The following is a 16,244-nucleotide window of genomic DNA, read 5'->3' as shown; positions in this document are numbered from 1 at the left end:
AACCTAATCGTTTCTACGATTAACTGGTAAAGTTTATAGCTTAAAGAAATGACTGAAATCATCTAAGTTTGACCAAATAATTTGGCAACAAATACTACAAAAAGAACCTTAGTTTAAAGAAATTATACGAATATCATAAGTAATTTAATTGTTTAGTGTTCAAAATGAGTGAAACAAAGTTAAAGTTACAAATCGTCTTAATAGTTTTAAGTATAGTTTTGAAAGGTCTTCATGCGCTTGACGACTGTAAGTATTAAAAAAAAATTAAAGACCACTTATAAGCATTTACGTTACAAAGGTAGTGATCCATGTGGGTAGTTCCATCTGCATTCTTGCTCACAAAATATTAACGCGAGTCGAGGGTATACACCCTGTGAGCTGAGTCCCCCGTGTTGACGGACTTGACGGGTTAAGAATTTCCCCACCCCATTTCCACCCGTGGCGTGGATCAATTGTGGTGTGGGCGATGGGCTGGCAACCTGTCACTGCAATATTACAATTTGGTCTTCTTTCAACCCCTTAGGGTCACTTGCACCAACGAAAATGGAGGATTAACTCACTATTTTATATGGAACTAGCTTTTGCCCGCGGCTTCGCTCGCGTTAGAAAGAGACAAAAAGTAGCCTATGTCACTCTCCATCCCTTCAACATCTCCACTTCAAAAATCATGACAATTCGTCGCTCCGTTTTGCCGTGAAAGACGGACAAACAAACAGACACACACACTTTCCCATTTATAATATTAGTATGGAAGTAGGATAATGAATGATAGGATAGTGTTGTAACGTGTTAGTCCGTTTTCATATTATCCGAGCCGATATCGGATGCCGGAAGGATTTCAATGCAAAAAAATCCAAGATGGCGTGGCGCCTGTAATGTATGGGATATCGGTCCGACATCCGATATCGGATCGGATAATGTGAATACGCACTTAGGAGCTGTGTTATCGAGTAAGTAGTGTACTAGATATTCGAAATTTGATTAAGTAATGTTTCAGCGCTGCTGTTCAGCGTCACCCGTCCGCCGCGTTACTTCGGCATACTACAAGACCACCGCGGGCAGCCGCTCTCCGTTGAAGTCTCCGAGGAGTACATGGACCAGGACTACATAGCTACTAACAGGTGACTGACACCAAAATATTACACCTCGATTTATCCATAATATGCAGTTGTTGTTTCAGTTTGCACTAAAATCACATACCTACCACCATCCTCAATTGAGGGACACAAATGTTCAACTAGACTTTGCAATTGAAAATCTTATTTATTTTAAAATTTAGGCAAATTACAATGAGTTGAACCCCATGTTTATGATGTGCGGCGCGTCACTGTCATTGCGAACCATGTCGGAAAGTCCGAAAAAAGGATTCTGGCTAGATGGCGCGCATCAGTTGCCAAGGGTTGATATCTTGAGCGAGAATCTAAATTCTGTTCCCTTTGTATTTTTGATACTGTAAAAGGTGACAAATCTAAACCATTTGTTATATTTATTTCAGGAAAAGGCATAAGATGAATTGGAACAGGTGAGTTTATTACGATAATGAAAAAAATCCAATACTTATTATATTATTTTTGACGACCGGTCTGGCCTAGCGCGTAGTGACCCTGCCTGCTACGCCGCGGTCCCGGGTTCGAATCCCGGTAAGGGCACTTATTTGTGTGATGAGCACAGATGTTTGTTCCTGAGTCATGGATGTTTTCTATGTAGGTATATAAGTATTTGTATATATCGTTGTCTGAGTACCTGAAACACAAGCCATCTTGAGCTTATCGTGGGACTCAATCAATTTGTGTGAGAATGTCCTATTTTTTTCTTTTTTTTAATTTTACTTCCAGACCCGCATATTATATTATATTTATACCTATCAAAGAGACATCACAGTTATACAATATGCCTTTCCAGGAACCCCTTGGACATCGAGGACTTCGATGATGATGACACAGAAGAAATCTTTGAAGAGAAGGATAAAGACATCAAAGTGCCCAACTTGCAGGCTGGCCCAGTGTAGAAGCGTTATAAATAAGGCTAACATGCGCTAACACCTAATACTGTACTTAGTAAAAGTTTGTTTTCTATGATACAACGTAATTTTTACTTTGTCTGCAGTTTTTTTAGTTACTTAGTCGTTGATAAACCACAGTTTATCTTTCAATCTTGTAATGTAGATATCAAAATGTTACGGGAATAGGTAGACAAATTACTAGGTATTAAAATAAAAACATAAGATAAAATAGTACATAGGTACCTTATATGAAATAGCTATTAATGTAAAATAAGGTAGAACTTAGGTAAATGGTAGTAAATAAGGCTATCTGTTGTATTGTGAGATTTGTGAGTAAAAAATGTAAGGAAAATGTATGAGTAAATGAATATGATATAAAGGGTTCTCAATGTTTTTTGAAGTTTCTTTTTGTGGATTTTAAATTCGTAATGTCACTGCCACTTTCTTTATCATCTAAGATTAGTAAGTTCCTCGATTTTTTTTGGCAAACGATAGCTAAGTACGTCTTAACCATATCGCTACAAACATCAATAAGTACAGATATTGTGTCAAAAAGATAATCTTACAGCTCAGGAAGTATAGCCACGCCACGCCATGAAGGTATCTCCGTCATGTAGGTACCTAACCTACACTACCTACTCAATATAACGTCATATCCTCGATGCCTCGCGTGGTGATGCGAAGTTAGTAGCAGCACGTAGCAGTTTAGGAAACCCTGGTAAATTTATTGTTCCAAATTCCAATTCTATAGACAAAATAAAATGAGGAAGTAAAAATATTCACAATTTATTTGTAAACGGTACAAAATTATAAAACATTGTTATTCTCATTATTCCGTCGGCAGATATTTTTTGCAAAACGTCAGCCACGTGCGTTACATAAGTTAGAATAGACCATTTCATTTCACGTCAAGAGAGTAGCCAACCTAATTAATTAGGTCCGGATCTTGGTAAATTTTGTCGTCGTAGACATCCATCGTGGGTTTCAGAGGGTCCAAGGCATCGACTGGCACTCTGGCCATCTCGAGTGATTCCTCGGAGTAATCGCTGCTGGTTCCATCGGAGTACTGCTCGTTTATGTGGTCCTGGTAGATTTTCTCGCAGTCGTTCAGCGCGGGAGGCTTAGTGGGGTGGAAGCCTAAAGCGTCTATAGTGCCGACTGTGAAGTACGGGTCTTGGGTCGTCACTTCGAAATGTTTTACTGGGGAAAAATAATGAGCATTAAATTTGGATATAATAGCTGCGACATATTGACAAACACACATTTTTGTCCGTTGAATAATTACTGAAAATACTTAACCAAGAACAATCAGCCCTGATTTACCTACTTTCTTATTATCTGACAAACGATGACATGTGAACGATGGCTCTTTAAGGTCAACTCATTCTCCAACTCTTAAGTCCGTTTTCACACTATCCGATCCCATATCGGAAGTCGGAAGGATTTCAAAGGAAACAATCAGAAATGGCGTCCTTAATATATAAGATTTCGGTCCTACATTCGATATCGGATCGGATAATGTGAAAACGCACTAAGGCAGAATCGAGAAATTGGATTGATATTTGGATCAATTAGTATCTCTTGGCATCGCAAAAACTGAATGGTTAGCAACAAACTTTACAAAAAGTCCTTACCGTCAATATGGTCTGGTATAATAACCGTAGCCACGGTCTTCTCATTAAAGTCATCATAGTAGTCCCCGATGATCTTGACCGTGGCTTCGTCGATGACGTTGTGGGACCACGGCGTCGGCGTGCAGTCTTCAAGATGGCGGCGTCCGTCTGGGTGGACGTGGGGGCCCATGGGAGGGGGGATCTCCGTTAGGGGCACGAATTTTCTGACTGCGGGTGGGCCTACTGGTTTCACATTGATTAATCTGTATGGACATTAAGATATACATGATCAAAACGCGGAGAACCGTCTCGCGGAGAATGTACTAAATTTTTGCTATGCTTTATAAAAGATCATGCCTCCCGAATTCAAGCAATGCTGTCAAGTGTCTGGAACATCAGCTTGTGGTAAGGCTTCTTTAGGTAATCGTGTATTTGCAAGTCAACAAGCCATTGTAAATTGTGTACCTATGCGTAGCTATTGATATGAATAGATGAGTATCGGCATATTGCCCAATATTAGTAAAATTACTATATCTTCCTCTCGCCTCTTTTTCATCGACGAGGGAAAACTTAGGTTTTTACATTGGACGGAAACTTTAATGTTAACACTCTTGATTTAGGCTTTATAAAAATCGAGTCTATATTTTACTCACTTGTTCATTAAAGCACTTTTCCTTATCACACTCGCGACGTACACCGCCTGTAGCACCAGACAAATTAACACCTTCATTTTCGGTCACCAACGGACTAGCATAACCAATGTTCTTCATTTGGATACAGCTCTTATAGAACTCTATAATTTTGTTCCCATCGCATTGGCTTGCGTAAACCAGTATGTGTAATCTCCGATTGGGTATAGTTATACGGCTCTTCAAGTTAAAATTACACTGGATTTACAAAGTCGTAGCGTCGAAAGCGGTGGAATAAGAGATGTTATCTAAATCTTGGACAATGACGGAGTAGGCATTGTTGCAGTACAATACAACAGGTGTGAGGTGTAGTTTTATTGGCTCTTACTTAATCAGTTCGGTTTGATGAGGCAAGTCCGTGGCTAGAATTTCCGGAAGTTTGAGGTTTCCTACGTCTTTGGATGACTTGGAATAATTAAATATTAAAAAACTTAAAATGATGAGGTAACCTACTAATTTTCTCTATTTTCCAATATATCTTGGCTCTCGTACAGCCTCCTCTCATTCAACGTCCTACAATGTTTTTCGGCGAGACGGAAGGCTTCGGAAACCTTCGGGAACTCTGGAAAATTTTTACAGTGCGTTTCGTAAGGGCCTTCGGATTTTAGAGTGATGATACAAATGTGTGTCCTTTTTAAGATTACATCGGATTTCGCCCGAAATCGAAACCCGTTTTTGAAATGTCACGGGCGCTACCTATAAGTATGTTCGTTGAAATCTTTTAGTAGGTATCATAGGTTTGGTAAGATGACATCGCTACATACATATACATATTTATACATACATACACATACTGTGCGACGTGGGCTGATGACATAACTGTCATCATGATTCATGACGTCTTGCGGCAGACAAGATGGCGCTCGCCGCTGCGTTCAGTATGTCACGGGTTCGCGCCGTACAGCTGCGTTCGTGACCAACAAAATGGTCCCGACGGAAGACCTGGCAGGCAATTATGGTCGCGCGATAAATGATAAAACATCTGGCCGTCCCTATCGCACTTACTAATAGTGCGATAGGGACGGCCTGATATTTTATCGTCTATCGCGCGACCATGCTACCCGTGCAGCGCTGACCCTCGGGTTAGCATTTATGCTGAGTCGGGACCATTTCGTGGTAACTTATATGTTTTAATTTCTTTTATTTGCTGTTTCTGTTTTTTTACTTGTGTATTTTATTGTAGTGATCACGAATAAATAATTGATTGATTGATATTTAACGCCGACTAAACTAGCCTTAAAAACAAAATAAAATAGTAAAGACACGTAATAAACAGTAGTAATAGTTTATTCTTAACGTAGACTCTCTCTTTAGTAGTATCTGTTCTTCTTGCCCTTATAGACGACAGGGTCCAGGTGCCAGGTGTTGTTGCCGCCGCAGGAGATGAGGGTGTAGCAGCCGCCGAACACGATCGGCGGGTCCGTGTCGGGGACGCAGATGTTGTCCTGACAGAACGTTGCTGTGCCTGGAATAGACACAGGTCAATGGAACTGTTAAGAGCTGGCTAATATGAGCCCAAAGACGGATCCATCATGGGGGTCTTAGTCTTAGTGCGTTTTCACATTATCCGATCCGATATCGGATTAATACAGGCGCCATCTTAGATTTTCCATTGAAATCCTTCCGACATCCGATATCGGATCGGATAATGTGAAAACGCACTTAAATCTATATTAGAATTTCACCACGTGACCCCAGTCCCCCTGAGCCAAAGCTGGATCGCCCCTTGGATGAGATTACTCAGTCTCGTCACTTTTCCATAGATATAAATTGGTTGATTGTAGCTACGTGCTTTCATTGCGACATAAACAAACTTGGACGTAAAAATTTTTGGAAGGAGTCCATCGCACCAAACTGATCCTGACTGAGAGTCTAAAGTCAGTGAGTTTCTAACTCTGTATGGGTGATATGAGACCAGGAATTAGAGCACTTACCAACATAGCCAGTCGGCCGCGCCTGCCTCTTATTCTTCACATAGTCGACCACAGCCTTCGCCAAAGCGTAGAAGTGCTTGCTGGCCTTATACCGCATCTTGGCCAGCGCGGAGTCGCAATCGCTCTTGTCGGCTCGGCAGTGGTAGACCATGTTTTTGGTGTTGGCCTTTATCATCTCTTCCCGGAGCACTTGGTACTTGTTGTCGGTGTACAGCATTTGGGCGAAGCGAACGTTTACTGGTGGAGTGATTACTTTGATTATTAATATGATGGTTGTAAGGTTATGAGAGTGTCGGCCATTGTCTTGTACAGCCCTCGCAGCCCATGTAAGCGTGTAGACTGCCTGATCAGGATACCTCCTTAGTCACTGCGCCCTTGCAGGGTCCATAAATGCTTATAACTTATGACTTATCACTGCAACTATTGTTTGCATATGCTGTGGCCAATAATGATGATGATGATGGTTGTAAGGGACAGACACTTAATTTTTTTTATACCACGTCGGCAAACAGGTATACGGTCCGCCTGATGGAAAGCGGTCACCGTAACCAATGGACGCCTGCAACTGCGCGTTGCCGACCCATTAGAAACTTAATTCACTAACCACTGTGATTTAATATGAACAAGACTCAATTAACATGCAAGACCACAGTCATGATAATGAGTGCAATTAACGCTAAATTACCTATCTGTAGCTGGTAAAATTAAATGTTATACTTACATCCAGCACCGACAATATACCCATCTCCTCGCCCAACGTAAAACAGCACCAAGCAAAACACAGCCAGTTTCATTTTTACCTGCATACAGGGTGAAATTCAAAACGTAATCAGACAAAACATGGCACGAAGAAAAAGGTTGCAAGTATCAAAACTTATTTATTTTAGCCTTACCCAAAAGACAGTGTTTATTTAAAATTTTAAATATGTAGGTACTTAGTTAAAAATTTGTGAGAATAATTATTGGAGATTTTGATCATAATTTTAATCAGGGCCGGGATAAGAAGCCAGTATTTGGAGCGATAAGTGGCTTATATCATGATGATGATGATTTATTAAAATTATGTATTCTTAAACTTACAGTTTATAAACTTCTTTTTCCCCTCACTAGCTCGGAAACACGTGTTTTGTCCTTTAATACCAGCGGGTAAAAACGCATTTTATCCACTAGTGGGTAAAGTAATTTGACCTTGGATAAAGTCAAATTGACTGCTTTAAAATTGTCAAAAGTAGGTGAATCTAGTAATTAAGATGATTTACCACCTGTGGAACTACTGGAAGCAGAAATAAACGCATTTTTTGCGTTGTAGTTTCTTCGCTGTAGTGAGGGGAAAAGTTTCGTGTTACACTCGGGTGCAAATGTATTTTACTTCTCGTGTGTTAAAAAACTCGCAAGTTCAGGATTCTATTCTCGAACCACTCGCTTCGCTCGTGGTTCAACTATCCTTTCACTTGCTCGTTTTTCAATTCCACACTCGGCGTTAAAATACAATTTTGCCCCCTTGTATAACAAATAACTATTATTGTGTACTACATTCTTATCATCATCATCATATTATTATTTAAGAGCCTGGCTCTTGTCTGTGAAGTACCTAAACGCCATTCCGTTCTCTGCCGCTTTTTTGAGGACCTGATACGTCCTATTTATTCATATATAGTAAAATATTGAATACAATAGTATAGAAGAATTTTATTCTAAAACGCTTAATTTAAATTATTGAAACAGCGGTTAGTCATAAAGTAGCAGGAAAAGGTCATTTATGATTAGGTACCTGTCGGATATACGTCTCCGTATATAAAATATAATAAACCACCGCCGACACCCGCGCCTATAACCAATCGACCACAACTAACAACCGCAACCAAATGACCAATTAGTTGGTCGGTTACACGAACAGTTTATTGGCAGTAAAAATATAACGACTGAAAGGTGTTTAATTAGGAATGTATGTACTACATATAAGGAAAGGACGACGTTGTTTCACTTGTTTCTTCCTAACAAGCCTGAATTCTAATCGACACTATGCATGCGGTTGGCACTTATTTTGATTGGGCAATTTTGACGAGTGCTCTTTTTATCGACTGGTTTAGTGAAACGTCAAAGTCAGACAGCCAAAATGTATAGAACATACTTTTTGCGATTAAGTGGTTTAGTGGTAAAAATTAAGCAATAAGTATTTATTTACCCCGTTCATTTTTGAGGTGACTAAAAACATCCTGTATAAGTGGGCTCTCAGGACAAATTTTAGAACTTTGCGGAAAATGGAATAGGAAATGTTTGGAAATGTAATTTATAAATGTATAGGTAATTACTAGGCAGCGACATTTTGTGATTTCTATGACGAAAACATTGTTGCATAACATAATACGGCGATTGCCGATAGTATTGAGACAATTCCGCCGTCCGTCGACCTGCAGGCAAATCTACTAATAACTCGAATGCATCCGCAAATGCAATAACAATGCAATGCTAAAATACTCCAGATAAAGGTAATAGAAACAATTAACAATGGTAAGCCCGTTGCCAAATCGTGAGTCAGCCGAACAATACAGCCTTTTATTGCATAAAGGACATATTTGTCTTTGAAACTCGTACTAAAGAAAACTTTAAATCTTAGCTCGCAGCCATATGGTTTTCAATGGCTGACTAACTATGTTGTGTATAGAAATACGTCGTTTTAGGTTTGTGGAGAAATTTTACAGTAATTACCCGCCTGTCAGGAAAGATAGCTCCAAATCTTGGGCTCGTGGCTGTTATTATAAAACACTGGGCACGCTTCTGTCGAACCGGTGTATAAGTTATAAGTTTGGTTCATTTTACCAACATAAATCGCTTAAGCGCGCGCTGTCTTTATAAGATTTCCAGAAAAACTTTGCAAAATAGAATTTATTACTTAAATATTTGCATATTTTTATAGGTATTATTATAATTTTGGATTCCAATCACTTTAATAGAAGTTCTTGACGCATTTTACGCTTCAATTCTTACTTATTTAGCTTAATCTAAATAGGTATAATTATAATCTACGACCGAGATGTATAGTTGTTTTGTTATTTTTCCCCTCACTAGCTCGGAAACACGTGTTTTGCCCTTTAATACCAGCGAGTAAAAACGCATTTTATCCACTAGTGGGTAAAGTAATTTGACCTTGAACAAAGTCAAATTAACTGCTTTAAAGTTGATAAAAGTAGGTGAATCTAGTAATAAAGATGATTTACCACCTGTGGAACTACTGGAAGCAGTGATAAACGCATTTTTTGCGTTGTAGTTTCTTCGCTGTAGTGAGGGGAAAAGTTTTGTGTTACACTCGGGTGCAAATGTATTTTACTTTTTTATACTACGTCGGTGGCAAACAAGTATACGGCCCGCCTGATGTAAAGCGGTCACCGTAACCTATGGACGCCTGCAACTCAAACAGTGTCCAACTTCTCGTGTGTTTTCACACTCTCAATTCCTTTCAATTCCACACTCTGCGTTAAAATACAACTTTGCCCCCTTGTATAACAAATAACTATTGTCGTATTCCTAAAACACTAAAATAATTAATAGTACCTATTTAATTGTTTGTTAGGCACACGGTGACTGCGGTCACATAAAATTGAGGCACAGTGGATCAAAGAAAAATCGGCACGAACATTTAAAGTTGAATGACAGATATTGCCGCGCCTCCCTGTGGTTGTCGTCCTGCACGGGAAGCATGGTCGCGCGATAGACGATAAAATAACTTACTATCAGGCCGTCCCTATCGCACTTACAAATAGTGTGATAGGAACGGCCTGCTATTTTATCGTCTATCGTGCGACCATGCTTCCCGTGCTGTGCTAGTTTCACTTCTTACTAAACTAAATCGTCTACATAGTTATATGTTCTCTCTGTGTTCCGCCGAACAATAAGTTTATGGCACGCGTGCTATCTCCCTTTTAATCGAGTATAATATTGTATCGGGTGTCACCAGGCTACGCTACGTTACCATGGCGTCCACAGTTCGTGAGCTACCGGACCTAAACGACCACTATGCGATTTTTTTGTCCATTGATGGTTATATCCGTCTCATTAAGATTTTAATTTAATTCTATAGGCACACAAACTTTAGCTGTAGAAAGAGGTGGCAAAATCTAAAATTTCATTGTGTTCTGTGTGTAAGAAAACTGGAGAGATTGAGAAACAAGAAACAAGATTCCCTATAGAAAAACACATATTTCCTAAATGCTGCGTCCATATGCACAAATTTCGGGATTTGAGGAACTTTCGGGATGATGTCTCATTAATTTCCTTTGTATTTATAACGACGACATCACGATGTTCGACGTATCTCTAAGCCTGCGATCTACATGCCTATAGCCTGCACTACTGATATGCCAGCCGCGTACAAAAATATTACTGTCATGAAAGTTTTTTGAACGCGGCTGGCATGCTAGTTGTGTGAGCTACGGGCATGTGTATCGTTGGCCTAAATGTGTGGACGTCTCAGACAAGTCAATGTACACCATCTCCTGCAAAATTCTCATTAACAAGTAGTACAACCAGTCCTCCGCACCAAAAAGGACTCACTAATTGTCCTACAAAATAATACATCACGTTATCGACTCTGGCGCCGCTAAATAATTACACTTACATTCTATTGTTCTGGTGTCAGATAATATTATTTAATAGGTGGTAGTCGTGTCACAGTAGATAACTCTAATTGGTCTTGCTTAACCTGTCTAGTTACAAATGCATGCATTTCTTGCATTATTATGGTATTTGTTTGGTATCATGTCGATGTTAATTAGTGCAATGTTAGTATGTCTACAGTATATAATTTTAGTTCTCAATTATTTAAATACACTAGAATGACTGCGTTATTTGTAATTCGCTCGAATTAATTTTAATAAGTAGGTACCTACATTTTAATATAAGCTATTACCTAAATATAAGCAAAAGTACGTACGTTACATTTGAGTAAAAAAAGTATTTTATAAGGCCATAGAGTTTTTATACCATAAATAACCACACGGGAAACATCCATTGCGTATGGTTTAGGTAAGAGTTTTTACCACCCCGCCTCCTCCCTTGGTTCTCGTAGAAATAGACCAAGGGATATGGGCCTGGCCTGGCCCCGTAGCCGAATGGCATTTCTCCGACGCCAAACGAAAGCGATACGCCGCTGGCTCTGTCGCGCCAATACGCAAGCGCGATAGAGATAGATATCTACTAGCGCTTCGTTTCGTGAGCGTTTCGTGAGCGATTGTGCCATTCGGCTAGCCACCCTGTACTGCTACTGCAATATAACGACTTCCTTTTCTTACAACACTTTAATTGCTAAAAGTGACACTGAAACTTAAGCAGTTTCGTATGCTCTGCTCATCCCTTTTGAAAATAGGCAAGAGTTTATGTATTAGTATGTAACATTATGTACGTGTAAAGATGTGACAGCACAACTAAACAAGCTCATATTATGGATCTCAACCTCCACAACGAGTAGTCGAGCCTCCCCTCAGTGGTTTGCCTTAGTGGATCGGTAATTCACTTCATCTGTAGTCTGCGATGCGTGTCTCTTAAACACTCAGATTTAATTAATTTACTGGACCAATACCTTGGCTCTGGACCTCCCCAGAGAATATTAGTCGAACCTTTACTCAACGGGTCGGTGGTCCCCTTCATCAGTGGCCCGTGCTACGCGTCTCCTAAATACTCAACTCAGATCAAATTAATTTGCATTGAGAACCATATTCATTGCCCAACGCATCGAACACGATCTATCGGCCAATTCCAACATTAACTTTGAGCGCAGAATTATGACGGACTGACAACCGCTGTTACAGGTGGATTTATAGTCTGAATACCTATTAAACTTGTTGCTTGTGTTATCCATTTACCAATTCATCTTTACACTCAATATAATACGTGCTACTCAAATATGAGTCTAACCTACGTTGCACTAGGGATAAATGGAAATATTTAAATATATTTTAAATGTTGTTGTTAAGTTGGTAATTGTATTCGCATTTATGAAGGGTGGTCGCGTCGATAAAACTGCTTTACTGGTGTGTGAGAGCTGTGAATTATTACATGTTAAGTAGGTAATAGTGTATATGATGTGATATAAGAGACTATTAGTTGGGTATAATAATTATGGTTGTGTAATAAATAAATAAATAAATAAATATTATAGGACAATCTTACACAGATAGAATAGAATAGGAGTGATATACTAAATATAAGTCCATACTAACATTATCATGAAGTGAGAATGTCTGTATAAATGTGTTTTAGTTCTAATAAACAGACCGTTGCCGTCTATCAGGCTGATCGTCAATGGGTCCCTTAACAGTCCGGAGGCTTCCAGATAGTTGTAGTTTTTAATACTTAAACCTTTTAATCAGCAGTTCTCAAAAAGTTTGTTTGTACATAGCCACGTCAGCAAATTTTAATTCATCTTATTTTGATTTGATACCAACATTTCGTGATATAAGTCGACTTTCGTAAGATATATATAGGATAATTGTTATAATTAAGAAAATATAGATACTAGAGAACCTTTTAATGACCTTATAAAACTTACTAAAATCTCGATTCATGAAATAAATCTTGGTAACAAAAAAGGAATTAAAAAAGAAATTTAAGTTTTTCCTTAATTTTTAACCGCCTTCCAAATCTCAAAGGAAGGGGTTATCAAGTCGTCTGTATGTTTTTTTTATTTTTTTTATTTTTTTTAATGTTTGTTCCTCGATATCTCCGTCGTTACTAGACCGATTTTGAAAATTTTTTTTTTGATTGAATGTATATGCATACAGATTGGTTTCATTTTTCTCAGAACCCAGTTCTGATGATGGGATCCTGAAGAAATCGAGGGAACTCCTCAAATCTGAAAGGCATACATATGGTGATTTTTGTGTTTTTAAAGGAACAGCATGCATTTACGTACGGAACAGTGACATTTGGTGCAGTGGAACTCCTGATGATGGTCAGAATGGAACTCCTCAAATCTGAACGGCACACTTATAGTGACTTTGGTATTTTTATAAGAAAAGCATGCACTTACGTCCAGAACAGTGATATTTGGTGCAGTGGAATTGCTGATGATGGTCAGAACGGAACTCTTCAAATCTGAACGGCACACTTATAGTGACTTTGGTATTTTTATAAGAACAGCATGCACTTACGTCCAGAACAGTGACATTTGGTGCAGTGGAACTGCTGATGAAGAGTGAGCCGCCCCTGGTTAGAGTTCCGTTCTGATAATCATTCTCATCTGTAAGTAGGTACTTCAGAATCATCCAGATTTCAAAATTGGTTCAGAAATGACGGAGATATCGAATAACAAACATTAAAAAATATACAGACGAATTGATAACATAATCCAACATTTGAAAGTATTTATCACCAGAACCCCAAAGGAAGGCGGTTTTTTTTTCTTAAAAATTATTGTACAAACTTTTCGAGAACTGCTGTAATAAGGGACAAAAGCAATGTACACCGGAACTAGGCTGCATTTGCAAGGATAGGCTCAGCTGCAATATTTTTTATTATAAAATAGACTTGAGTCAAGGGATTTGACCTGCAAAATTGTGATTTTTTTGTTCCATTCTAATTTCCTGGGTGTGTGCGCGCTCTAAGTGATAAAAACTTATCACTTAGTAGTATTACTACGCTGTAATATCCAAAACAATGAAATATCGATAATTCCGCGCAACCTAACCATTACGCTACTCGGCATCTCAGCGAGCCAGTTAATTCGATTGCTAGAACAATGGTTATAAAATGGCCGCGATCTGCTAATGCAACAATGGCGTGATAACCTTCTCACCCCATTAGGGAGCGCGAACACCAGTTTATAGGAATGGCTTTGTGGATAATAAAAGGAATCCATAGTTGGAAATTATGCTTAGTGGCATCATTGTGATCTTTATTGGCATTATCCTTTACGGGAACAATTACACAGTCAGTATCGCCTGTAGATACAGTCGGGCTGATTTCGTAACGGTCTTAGGGTATAGAGGTAATGTCATGTTTTTATCACTCCTAAGAAACTGTACAATGTGCAGAGCTATCAGTGACGGGCGTGAAAATCTTCGTTGATAAAGCCGGAGAGGTTTTTGGAATCCGTTTTGTATGGACTTCTACAGATACTAGAGAATTTTAGGAAACACGTTGGGAATCGAGTTGTATCGCTCCACCACTGAGAGCAATACGAGCTTATTATACCGTCCACATTCTACCATTTGACTTTTAGACACACGGCCGATTTCCATCCTTATTTGGTCAATATTTCACCAATAACCACCTTCTGTGTAAGCGAGCTCCATCGTAAACCACGGGCCCATTTCCCAAAACTGAAAGTTGCAAGTCACAAGCGGAAGTCTCTTTCCAACTTGTCAATTTAGATATTGACAACCACTTGTAAATTGTAACTTGTAGCTTCGAGAAATGGGCCCCATGTTTTCGCCTCGGCTAGCCTGTGCCATGAGGTCTGTTTATAATTAAAACATTACACGACATTATAAAGTTTAAACTACGGAGGACTTTATAATTTAGCACAGCATGTGCGTATTTAGAAAGAGACGATAAAAAAATAGACCCGTACTTCTCGTGGAAAGTTTGAATTTAGCGTCTTTTATTCTATTGATGATTTAGGAGTGTGGCAGTATATTTTAGCACCCGAAACGGTTCGTCCATGCAAATAGATTGTGTATACCTGTGTGATAAATGTGATGTGATAAACAACATAATTCTAGTATGAAAGTGTGATTAAATATTTTTTCTACTCCCGTACCGTTATTCTTGAGTTACAAGGTCGTGCAGAGAACTTTAAAACCCTACATAAAAGATGACAGGACAAGTCTATCTAGTCTATATCCTGAAAACATTTAGTAGCAGTAGCACGATATAGCTGTTAAAGTTCAGTAAATACATTGCTACCAACTTAACAAACCAATCACTTCATCGTCGAAAATTAAAATATTGTATGCATTGTTTGTAAACATTGTTGCCAACCTTAGAATGTCAGATAAAGCCTGGCATTCGCAGAGTCGAGTCTCGTTCGTTTTCTGCTGCGTTCATTGGCGACGCGTCGAATCGCATTCAAATGTATGAGAACTCGATTCAACTCGGCTCGATTCGTCTTAGTGGCCAGGCTTCAGAGAACCATACCATAGACAGTTTTATTTTCATGTTTGCACTCAAACTGCATAATTCAAAATGGTAGGTCCACTAGATAACTAAGATGACTGGAATTAGGTATTTGTTGAATTTATAATTTTCTTTCAAAGTAAGTGCTAGGTCGTAGAAAAAGTATTGTATGCAACGGTGTTTAACTGAGTCAAAAAATGCTCGTGGCGTCTTTAGTAACAATTTTCGGCTTCGCCTCAAATTGTTACCCACGCCGCTCACCTTTTTAGGGTTCCGTAGTCAACTAGGAACCCTTATAGTTTCGCCATGTCTGTCTGTCCGTCCGTCCGTCCGTCCGTCCGTCCGTCCGTCCGTCCGTCCGTCCGTCCGTCCGTCCGTCCGTCCGTCCGTCCGTCCGTCCGTCCGTCCGTCCGCGGATAATCTCAGTAACCGTTAGCACTAGAAATCTGAAATTTGGTACCAATATGTATATCAATCACGCCAACAAAGTGCAAAAATAAAAAATGGAAAAAAATGTTTTATTAGGGTACCCCCCCTACATGTAAAGTGGGGGCTGATATTTTTTTTCATTCCAACTCCAACGTGTGATATATTGTTGGATAGTTATTTAAAAATGAATAAGGGTTTACTAAGATCGTTTTTTGATAATATTAATATTCTCGGAAATAATCGCTCCTAAAAGAAAATAAAGTGCGTCCCCCCCCTCTTTTGAACCATATGTTTAAAAAATATGAAAAAAATCACAAAAGTAGAACTTTATAAAGACTTTCTAGGAAAATTGTTTTGAACTTGATAGGTTCAGTACTTTTTGAGAAAAATACGGAAAACTACGGAACCCTACACTGAGCGTGGCCCGACACGCTCTTGGCCGGTTTTTTGATCTCTTTTAACCACC

General features: G+C 39.1%; 3 protein-coding genes across 3 annotated transcripts; 1 reads left to right on the top strand and 2 right to left on the bottom strand.

Moving 5' to 3' along the window:
* The first annotated feature begins 3 nt into the window (after positions 1-3).
* LOC125233647 lies at positions 4-2,100 on the top strand. The gene is made up of 4 exons (XM_048139714.1): positions 4-246; positions 998-1,121; positions 1,496-1,522; positions 1,903-2,100. The coding sequence occupies exons 1-4, from the start codon at positions 165-167 to the stop codon at positions 2,006-2,008; spliced, it is 339 nt and encodes a 112-aa protein (XP_047995671.1). The 5' UTR covers positions 4-164; the 3' UTR covers positions 2,009-2,100.
* Positions 2,101-2,863: 763 nt separating this feature from the next.
* Positions 2,864-4,344, bottom strand: LOC125233121. Its single transcript, XM_048138984.1, has 3 exons — positions 4,269-4,344; positions 3,637-3,878; positions 2,864-3,202 (listed from the first exon to the last, which is right to left on the bottom strand). The coding sequence occupies exons 1-3, from the start codon at positions 4,274-4,276 to the stop codon at positions 2,928-2,930; spliced, it is 525 nt and encodes a 174-aa protein (XP_047994941.1). The 5' UTR covers positions 4,277-4,344; the 3' UTR covers positions 2,864-2,927.
* Positions 4,345-5,573: 1,229 nt separating this feature from the next.
* On the bottom strand, positions 5,574-8,088 carry LOC125233042. The gene is made up of 4 exons (XM_048138883.1): positions 8,010-8,088; positions 6,960-7,038; positions 6,239-6,475; positions 5,574-5,769 (listed from the first exon to the last, which is right to left on the bottom strand). The coding sequence occupies exons 2-4, from the start codon at positions 7,030-7,032 to the stop codon at positions 5,615-5,617; spliced, it is 465 nt and encodes a 154-aa protein (XP_047994840.1). The 5' UTR covers positions 7,033-7,038; positions 8,010-8,088; the 3' UTR covers positions 5,574-5,614.
* Between the last annotated feature and the right edge of the window lie 8,156 nt (positions 8,089-16,244).

The sequence above is a fragment of the Leguminivora glycinivorella genome, chromosome 14 (assembly GCF_023078275.1).
Source record: "Leguminivora glycinivorella isolate SPB_JAAS2020 chromosome 14, LegGlyc_1.1, whole genome shotgun sequence".
Lineage (NCBI taxonomy): Eukaryota > Metazoa > Arthropoda > Insecta > Lepidoptera > Tortricidae > Leguminivora > Leguminivora glycinivorella.
The sequence above is the reverse complement of the archived record's forward strand: the minus strand, read 5'-3'. Positions and strand labels throughout refer to the sequence as shown.

What these genes read in the sequence shown, in the direction of transcription:
- LOC125233647 (XM_048139714.1), top strand. Translation starts at nt 165, where the DNA reads ATGAGTGAAACAAAGTTAAAGTTACAAATCGTCTTAATAGTTTTAAGT. An exon ending in GACTACATAGCTACTAACAG is followed by an intron (nt 1,122 to 1,495) that starts GTGACTGACACC and finishes TATTTATTTCAG; the next exon opens with GAAAAGGCATAAGATGAATT. An exon ending in CATAAGATGAATTGGAACAG is followed by an intron (nt 1,523 to 1,902) that starts GTGAGTTTATTA and finishes ATGCCTTTCCAG; the next exon opens with GAACCCCTTGGACATCGAGG.
- LOC125233121 (XM_048138984.1), bottom strand. An exon ending in TATACCAGACCATATTGACG is followed by an intron (nt 3,203 to 3,636) that starts GTAAGGACTTTT and finishes ATTTTTCCCCAG; the next exon opens with TAAAACATTTCGAAGTGACG.
- LOC125233042 (XM_048138883.1), bottom strand. Translation starts at nt 7,032, where the DNA reads ATGAAACTGGCTGTGTTTTGCTTGGTGCTGTTTTACGTTGGGCGAGGA. An exon ending in GTATATTGTCGGTGCTGGAT is followed by an intron (nt 6,476 to 6,959) that starts GTAAGTATAACA and finishes TCACTCCACCAG; the next exon opens with TAAACGTTCGCTTCGCCCAA. An exon ending in GCGGCCGACTGGCTATGTTG is followed by an intron (nt 5,770 to 6,238) that starts GTAAGTGCTCTA and finishes TGTCTATTCCAG; the next exon opens with GCACAGCAACGTTCTGTCAG.